The 9,922-nt window shown below is 39.9% G+C and overlaps 1 protein-coding gene across 1 annotated transcript; it reads right to left on the minus strand.

Annotated features, from left to right (window-relative positions):
* Positions 1-61: 61 nt before the first annotated feature.
* Positions 62-5,260, minus strand: LOC306961024 (perforin-1-like; the record flags this gene model as incomplete). The annotated part of the gene is made up of 8 exons (XM_079553632.1): positions 62-190; positions 994-1,329; positions 2,483-2,563; positions 2,659-2,797; positions 4,527-4,663; positions 4,747-4,792; positions 4,857-4,936; positions 5,009-5,260. The coding sequence occupies 8 exons, from the start codon at positions 5,258-5,260 to the stop codon at positions 62-64; spliced, it is 1,200 nt and encodes a 399-aa protein (XP_079409758.1).
* Between the last annotated feature and the right edge of the window lie 4,662 nt (positions 5,261-9,922).

Raw genomic sequence — 9,922 nt, forward strand, 5'->3', positions numbered from 1 at the left:
GTAGGTCAAATCCATATGAGCAACCAGAGCTTCATATAATGTGTGTTCTCTCTGTGATTACTTACCTCTCAGTTTTACCCGTAACGTCCCCTTTGAGATCCCAGGCCCGGACAATGGTCACCACAAGCCTCCCCCTATACGTCGCTTTGGGACAGTTGAACGTGTTTTCTTGTTTTCTGATGCCGTTCTCCTTCACAAGGAGGGAAAAGATGTACTTTGTCAACTCATTTACAAATGAACATTAAAACTTTTGTTTCGGAGATGCCAATGTTGAGAAAGAAATTCATATCCAATTTTCCAGGAATTTTGGTCACAATTTTCCACTTGATCACCATACACAATGTCAACATCTTCTAATAGATTGTTCTGAACAAGCGCAAAATATTTGGTGACCGGGAGTGACAAGACTACTATTAGAATATATACAAACTCAGTAATATTCTATTAGCAGGAATTCAATCAAAATGTTGTATTTTCATTCAAATCCTTTTTTGGTATTTTTTTCATTTACATTGCCTTATGGCAAGGCAACTTTATTTATACTTCACATAAGGCAGTATAAATAAAGGCAACTCAAGACTCAAGGGAAGGATCCAACAGACCACAGACCCGGTCGAGGATGTAACAGGACAATCAAAGCTCCAGCAGAGAATATTAATGTACCACAGGAGAGGCAAAGTGCAATAGAATAAAGTGATGAGGTAAATAGTGTTTTGAGTGGGCACTGAATAAAAATGAATAAGACCAGTCTAACCTGGCTATAGAGATGGCATCACCCGCCACAGATCAAATCTACACTCATTTAGTGTGTTAGCATTTATGCTATGTTTTTGTTCAGTCATCTCATTTTTATGTCGTCTCTTTAGTTTTGTGGTTGTGTGTGTGTCTGTTTCACTGCACGAGGACCCACCCACCTCTTCCAATGTGGAAAAGCACCCATAAAGAGAAATGCCAAGCAAGGTAGGCTTCTGCCACATCAGTCTTCCAACCTACCTTCAAATAATCTTCAATAGCAGCTTTCACGTTTGACCGTTTGCTCAGGTCGGGCACGAGGTCAGACATGAGCCGTAGTGAATATTGAACTACATCAGGATGGTCTTTGATGGACTGCAGCCAGGTGTTGTAGCCGCGAGAGTCATTGAAGAGGAGGGAGAATTCACCCGACCAGCCATTGCCGCCCACCACCTCTGTGTGGTGCAGGTGCATGCCGCTGTTGTCCAATGTTGCCACATCGTCGTTTTGCAGGAACTTGGTGCATCTCTGGTGGCTCGCAGAGGCTTTGAGTTTCCCCAGACCAACGCCGATGCCCAGAGAGAGACAGTAGTGCGCCTGTAATATAATGATGAATGGTCATATATCATGTAGTACTTTCCAACCTCCATTGGCCCTCTGGTGGCCGCTCGGTGTACTGCGCACTGGGAGAGAGGACGTCATTTGGGCAGGAGCGGGTCACCTGACAACTCCCATAATGCAGTTCTCTGCATGAGTTTTCCTCAGAACAGAAGCTGAGGTTCTTTAGGTCATGAAGAGAGTCACATTAAACTAGAAAACTATTAGAAATATAATCTGGTGGAGACATGAGTAAAAAAGTCTGTTCACTGCTCTTTATATGTGCATCACCTAAATCGTTAGTAAAACTGTGTGTATCAAGCGTTTTCCCGCAGGCTTCTGAATAACGGGTTGGTAAATGGGGGCCCTTGACTGTTGGGGGCCCCAGGCAGCTGCCTGCCATGCCTTCTGGCAAGCTACGCCTCTGCATGCAGGCTGAAGTCCGGCTGAAGTCAGGTTTTTCTGCCAAAAATCTGGACTTTTGCAGGACTTTGTTATGTGTGAATTTGGCTATGTAATATGTTGACACAACAGCAGTTAATGAACTGAATAAAAGATTTGTTTTCTGCATGTAAAGATTTTGAAGTTTTAATGCCTGGGAATTTTCAGCTTTAATTTTTTTCTCAAAAATATGTATTGCACACACAAAAAAACTTTTTTTTAATATTCACATATAACTTAAAAAATAAAACTAAACATTTTTGAAATACTCAATATGTTTTTTGTTTTTTTAAAGAAATAGAAATATTTCCCCTTGAAATTTTCAATATAAACAAGTAAGCCTCTTAAGTCAGAGGGTGAAATTTGCTGTGGGGATGTTTTTTTTTAAAACTTTTAATATTTTAAGAGCTGCATTTTCTAAATCTTTTACAGCAAATTTGACACTGGATTTAGACTGCTGTATTGGCTGTATTGAAATAAAATAAAATTGTGCAGTGAATATTTAGAAGGTGAATTTTCATTTTGAATTTAAAACTTGAAAAATGTGTAATTATATTCTTAGTGACTGAAATTCAGTAGTTTTCATCCGAGTTATACAAATTCAAAACATAATTCACAGACATTTAAAATATACAATCTGATGGCACAAAAATCTTCCATACATCTGACACTAGAACACAGGACACACAAACTCAAAAGGTTTCTAAAGTACCTGAGAAGAGGAGAGGCCATTGAGCGAGGACAAACAGGATCGCACAGCCGTGAGACGTCTGTATCGTCCACCGAGAGAAGCCTTTAAACAGAAAACATGTGGAATATGAACGGAAATACTGGAATCTGTGTTTTTCAATGGGTTTGTGAATTGTAAAGAAGTGATGTGGTCCTGACCTGTCGGACGTAGTGCGTGCCGTAGGTGTCCATGAGGCGTCTGTACTGGGCCTTGGTGGAGGAGTTATAGTAGGACGGCAGTCCGGACACGTCGTTTCTGAACTCTGAGCTCAGAGGAGGAGTGTCTGACACCCGGTACCTGCACAGGGCGACACGGACAGTTCAGAACATTATACAGTATTAGAGTTGGATCAAACCATATCACAGTATATAACCATATCACAATATAAAACCATATCACAATATAAAACCATATCACAACAACCATATCACAGTATATAACCATATCACAATATAAAACCATATCACTATACAGCCATATCACTATACATAACCATATCACAGTATATAACCATATCACAGTATATAACCATATCACAATATAAAACCATATCACAACAACCATATCACAGTATATAACCATATCACAATAACCATATCACAACAACCATATCACAGTATATAACCATATCACAATAACCATATCACAGTATATAACCATATCACAATATAAAACCATATCACAATATAAAACCATATCACAACAACCATATCACAATATAAAACCATATCACAGTATATAACCATATCACAATAACCATATCACAACAACCATATCACAGTATATAACCATATCACAATAACCATATCACAACAACCATATCACTATACATAACCACATCACAATATATACAGTGGCGTAGCAAGGGTACCAAGGGGCCCCAAGCAAGAATGTTGTTAGGGGGCCCTCTGGTGGCCGCCCTGTGTACTGCGCACTGGGAGAGAGGACAAGAGAGGACTAATGGGTCACCTGACAACTCCCATAATGCAGTTCTCTGCATAAGTTTCCCTCAGATCAGAGAGCTGATCTTCTTTAGGTCATAGTGAGTGTCACAATAAACTGGTTTCACTTTAGAAGTATAGAGACATGAGTAAAAAGTCTGTCCACTGCTCATTATAAGTTAACATCATCATCATGACTCACTAAAGCAGCAGGGTGGGGATAAACAGCGCCACAGCGGATTAGTGGAGACATGGTGTAATCGCAGCTCCAAGATTTTAGGAAGACAGTATATCAAGCGCTTGGCCCCAATGTATAGAGATAAAAGCGTCATCTCAGCTCTGCTGAAGGCCAGGTGGACTAAACTCTCCCAGAGGTCTGACTCTACTCTAAATGGAAGCACAGTAAGGGTAATTCTTTCCTTGCAATAATTATGTTTTTAGCAGGAGCAGAGCCTCCTAGTCAATGTATTAATAAGCTGCTGTTGACGTTAGCACTAGCCGCGTTAGCATTAGCGATGCGGTTAGTGTATTTATCTATTATGGAACCAAGGTGGCTGTACAATAGAGAGGGTATGGCCGTACAGCATGAACCAGTATGATAAATTGTGATCTAAATGAGTGACTAAGTGACTGAGTGATACCGACAGTCACAGAGACTTACTGCTAACAAACAAACTTTAACTTCTGTGCTTTGTGGGAGTGTTCGTCAGGCATGAGCGACTTCAATGATGTTTTTCAGTTCTACTGTCAAATGCTTTTAGACTGTGTTTCCTCTGTCCCTCAACTATTTCTACACTTCTGGCACATTGACGCTGATGTTTTGTCCCAGACTCCAGACTCTCGCTCAGATTTGCACATGTGCAACATGACTCAACATTGACCAAACATGTATTTTGGAAGGTGTGTTTTCGGCCATATTGGCAAAACACTGCCCATATTATATCAGATTAAAAAAACACTAATCACATCATCATAATTCAATAGACAATCTATCTGGATTTGATTCATATCAGCATCAGCTCCAAACAGGCCTGTAAAAAGTGCGGTCTGAAGAACATGCAGACGTGAGTGGAGTGTGAGCTCACATGTACTGTGTGCAGGAGGAGCGGTGAGTACTGTAGCTGAACTTGTCTTCTTTAACTCTTTCTGATGCAAAGTTGTATTGACTGGAACGTGTCCCTCCGACCTCCATGTTGACGTACTTGTCAAGTGTCAGGCCAGTCTGTCAAAAAAGGCTATTTTGTTATCTATTTTGTTATATAATATAATAATCTTTCACTTGAATAAACAATAGTTTGAAGTTACCTTCCAGTCAGAGCTGTCCTGGTAAGTCAGTGTGCTGACCACTTTACTGTAAACAGTCACACATGTGAGAATGGGGCTTTTTACTGATATTTGACTTGGGTTAACCTCACCTGACAGAAGATTGTCCAGTCTGATAGACAGTGGACTCACATCGAGTGAGGGCTCTTAAGTCTACAGCAGAGAGAGGGAGCTGTGAAGGAGAACAGAATGAATGACTTCTCTGCATGTTTAAAGGTTCTTCGTATAATCTGACTGACATTACCTTTTGCACCTCATCTCCCTGGAGAGGATTGGTAAAGAGGTGGCAGGCGCCGTTGGGAGTCATGAATGTCTTCATGTCGATCAGGTAGGCTCCTTTCCTCTTCAGGGTGACGATATCGTAGCCCTCTCCTGCCAGATTGTACCCAGGGAAGAAGGGGGCAGTGTTGCACACATTGCCCGTCCCAATGGAGTAACAGTCAGCCAGTGACAGGAGAGACATGAAGAGGGGCAGAACCAGATGGAGACGCGCCATGGCTACAACCACAGAGGAACATGTTACTGTAGACTCATCTAATTAACAAAAGCTTTCATGGCTACACTTTATACCCTTGTTTAGGTTCATAAACATCATTTATTGTCATTAGGCAAACATGAAGGATGAGTATCTCAGTTCTAGAAGATTTTTGAGACGGTGCCCTTCAGTATATTCTGGCAGTGAGTTCTTTCTTCAGGCGTGACGTTCCCTGGTGTCACTTCCTGGGGAGCCTTGGGAACAGCGGCCCCTCCAGGCCCCAGAGGAACCCACAGCTGCTTATCATTGCAATGTTCTCCTCAGGGTTGGGGTTGGGGCGAAGGTTAGAAGTTAAATTAAGGTAAGATTAGGATTGTGACCCATCTGTGGAGGAGAACTCGCTGAACATGAACAGGTTAAGGTTTGGGGTTGGATTCATGGGAGGGAAAAGAGCCATCACTGAGTACATGGGGAACAACAAGACTTGCCTTGATTCTTGAAGGAAACCGAGGTTGAGGGACTAGTCTGATATTGCAGAGGTACCAGAGAGAACATGCTGTAGGTACACACCTCTTTGGGATAAAAACATCCTTTTGTTATTTAAAAGAATGGTTTTTTTTGACATGTTTTCTATAAATGAACTGGAGAAAAGGATGTTCTAATTGCACATAAAGGTAAAACTTTTCCACTACCTTGATACCTGACAAATGTAATGTGCTGTGTAACAATGTGTAATACTTTGTAACTATGTAGTACATACAAGATGGAATAATGGATGAACATAATATAATCAGACATAAGACCCTAAGAGCCTGATGACTTATTACATTATGTACCTCCAAAGTACTAATACACATTATTCCATTGTGTATGTACTACACAGGTACAAGTTATTATAGATCGTAGATTACGTGGACTAAATTTAGTTTGGTACAATGCATCAAGGTATAGAGTAAAATAAAGTGTAACCTACATAAATAATGAGTAAATGGATCAAAGTAATGTGGACTCACCTGAAGCAAAGTAAGCAAAGCTGCAGCAGCGTCAGCCAGAGAGAGTGAGACGTATGTTTGTACCGGGCAGCGCACCTGCTTTTATACAGGAGCAAAAAAAAAAAAACAGCAGGAAGAACATCAGTGAAAGTCAGACACCAATAATTCATCCTTTACATTTACAATCTGGTGCCAAGGGTGGAGGGGGCTTTTTCACAGGACTTTGCCCGGCACTGCCCAATTTAGTGCTGCCCGGCAACAGGCAAAATACATGAGGTAACACTCAGTTCACAGTTTATTTAAAGTAGGCCCAGGATTCAGTTAAAAATTATTATATCTGTCACACTCTAGAACACCTTTAATATCTACTTCATTATCACATCATGGACAACACCTCCCACACACTGACTGTAGAGGAGCTGAGCAGCTCTTTCAGTGGAAGACTGAGACACCCTCAGTGCAAGAAGGAGCAGGTCCTTCATCCCCACTGCTGTCAGACTGTACAACCCTACTGTGAAGTAACTCATGTACAATAACTTCTATTCAATAATCTCTGTATCAGCGTCACTTCATCAGCCACCTGCCTCCTATAGGACTGTAAAGTTTACTATAAACTTTGTGCTGCAACGTTTTATAGTATGTTCTAACATTATTTTTTATTATTTATATTTTTTGCCTCTTCAAGTTTTTTAATTCATTCTATATAAAATACTGTGGTGCTCAGAGTGGTGTGGATGGTAAAACCGGCCATTCTTTTTTTTTCTTATGTTCGAGATCTCCCCAGAGTGGTTCAATGATATTGCGGTCAGGAGACAGAGATGGACACTTCACTTTATTCTGTTGGATAAGGTAACATGGCCTTGTGTTTTGGATCGTTGTCATGTTGGAACATCCAAGTGCGTCCCATGTGCAGCCTCCAGACAGATGAGTGACACTTATCCTCCAGTATTCTTTAATAACATGCTGCATTCATCCTAAAATCAGTTTTGACCAAGTTCCCTGAAGCTCACGCATCCTCAAAACATCAGTGATCCAGCTCCATGTTTCACTGTAGGAATGTTCATCACAGGCCTTGTTGACTCCTCCAAATGTAAAGTTTATGGTTATGGCCAAACAGTCCCATTTTGGTTTCATCATTCATAATGACATTGTTTCAGAAATGTTGGGGCTTGTCTCTGTGCTGTTTGGCATATGGTAAGCAGATACTTTGTGGCATTTGTGAAGTTTCTTCTGGCGACTCGGCCATGAGGCAAGTGCCTCCTTATTGTGCATCTTGAAACCACTACCACTACTTACCACTTTTTTCAGAGACTCCTGTATTTCAGCTGAAGTTATTTGTGTGTTTTTATTTACATCACAAGCAATTTTCCTGCCAGTCGACAAATTTCTGTTGGTCGACCTGGCAGTGGTTTAGTTTCAACAGAATCCCTAATTTCCCACTTGTGAATTAGAGTTTGAACACTGCTGATTGGCATTCTAAGTGACTTGGATATCTTTTTATATCCCTTTCCTGTTGTATACAGTTCAACCCCCTTTTCTTGCAGATCTTCTGACAATTATTGAACTTTCCTCATAACTCAGAAACACCAGTGCAGCTCTGGATTTAAAATGCAGAGGTCTGTCAGGAGCCCTTTTATACACACACACAATAATTACTGTACACACAGGTCACAGATGAGGATGCTTATCTTTAGTAGCCATTGAAACCCCTTTGTGTGGACAATTGTACATTTTGTCAGGCCAAAATCACCTGGGTATGTAAACGTCATCAGGGTCATTTTGGAAGTTTATTTTTTCATTGTGATTTAAAAAAGAGCTCAGACTCAGTTGTTTCACCGTAAATGGCTTCACACAACCACTAGCTATGAGTGAAAAAAAAAAATGGTGTTATTATTCATATTCTTTGAAAAAATAGTATAAAAAATCAAAGGTTCTGCCTTGGTATGCAAACTTTTGAGCACAACTGCATTCACTATTTATTTGTCTGCACATTTCCTGTCTATTTTGCACACAGTGTTTCTTGAGAGCTGATGGAACAAGTGAATTTCTCCTTTGTGAGACCAATAAAGGCTTATCTTATCTTATTAAGTTGACCTGTTTCCGCATATATTTTCCCCCCTAGATTTTATTGGATTGTCTATTTTATGACAATCACTTTGGGCAGCCGTGGTTGCAATAGTAATAAAGTTGACCTTGACCTGTTCGACACGTTTCAAGTTGCTCAGTTGAAAATGTACGACAGACCCTCAATGATTATCCAAGATTTGGCTCTGATCATCAGTCTGCTAACACAGCTATGAAATATTGCTCTCTGTTCAGTAATGGTGTTTAATCTCTTCACAGCGGTTTCCCCAAAAACATGAGGCTTGACACGGTTTAAATTTTTCAACTTGGGTTTAAACGAAGGAAGAAAAAAATAGAAGAAGAAAAACACATCAGGTCATTATGCAATCAAACTCTAAAGATCATGGACAAGAAGCCGATCCGCTTCCATCACTGCAATATTCTCAAGAAGTATAAATTGTTAAGCTTTGAAAGCGATTTATGTTTTCTCAAAAACTAACTTTCAAATGTCTCAATAATCTTGCACCTTCATTCATTTATACAGAGACAAAACAGCAACAGATTCACCAGAGGCTCCATCAAAAATAACAGCACAGTTCCTCACCGTAAGACTTCATTTGGTCCGTCTGCCTTTACATAAAAAAGTGCAAAGTTATGGAACTCATTACCCACTGAACTTAAAACCATGACTGAGTTTAAAATGTTACCTCTCTCTTGGTTGAAATCGAAACAGAATTGTACCCATTTGTAAATTTGTAAATGGCACTGAGTTTGTGTGTGTAAATGATTTATAAAGTGTGTATACTGTAGGTAAGTTTTTGAGATAAAATTGAAAATGTTAATTTAGTGTAGAAAGGCCCAACCAGGGACTGGAGTGCACTCAGACTGTTTTTAATGCAGGCTAGCTGATACTATAGAAATGCGCTAGCCTTGCACTAGCCTAGCGCCACAAATCTCTTCAAATATAAGAACTGCATGAATTACAAAAAAAAATATCTCCAGAAATCAGCAACACTCTGAATAACTAGGAAATGAGGGCCTATGTCAGAAATCCTGAAATATCCCTTTAATGTCAGAGGAATAGCCTCACAGACACCCCCCCATCATATCTGCGCTTGATAAATAACGACTGAATGCTACAGCGGATGTAGTCCTATAAACTGCATCATTGTCCTCAGGAAAGTCACAAAGCGTTTATGGATTTACAATAACATTTTATAGAACATTTAGGCCCCAACGTGTGGCACTCTTTGTTTATGCTGAAAGGCTTTGTGAAAATATTCTACCCATTTGTCCATTAAACCTCCTTTTAAGTCTCTTACGAAGGAAAAGATCCTGAATGTATCACATCGCCCAATCTCTTTACGACCAGTAGATTGTATGCGTTTCGAATTCAGTTTGTATGACCTTAAAACAAGGTCAGTTTATTTATTCTAACTGTTCATGACTATAAACAAAAACACATATTTCCAATGTTAACTGGTAATGGATTATATACATTGTACAAACTGGACATACGTGTTATATTTTCCCATCAATCTTAAGTATGTGACTATAAGCAGACACTTTGTATTTCTATATTGTACATATGGTATATTTGGTATATCAGGGGCTGAGTAATATTGAA

The sequence above is a fragment of the Gobius niger genome, assembly GCF_951799975.1.
Source record: "Gobius niger genome assembly, chromosome: 3".
NCBI lineage: Eukaryota > Metazoa > Chordata > Actinopteri > Gobiiformes > Gobiidae > Gobius > Gobius niger.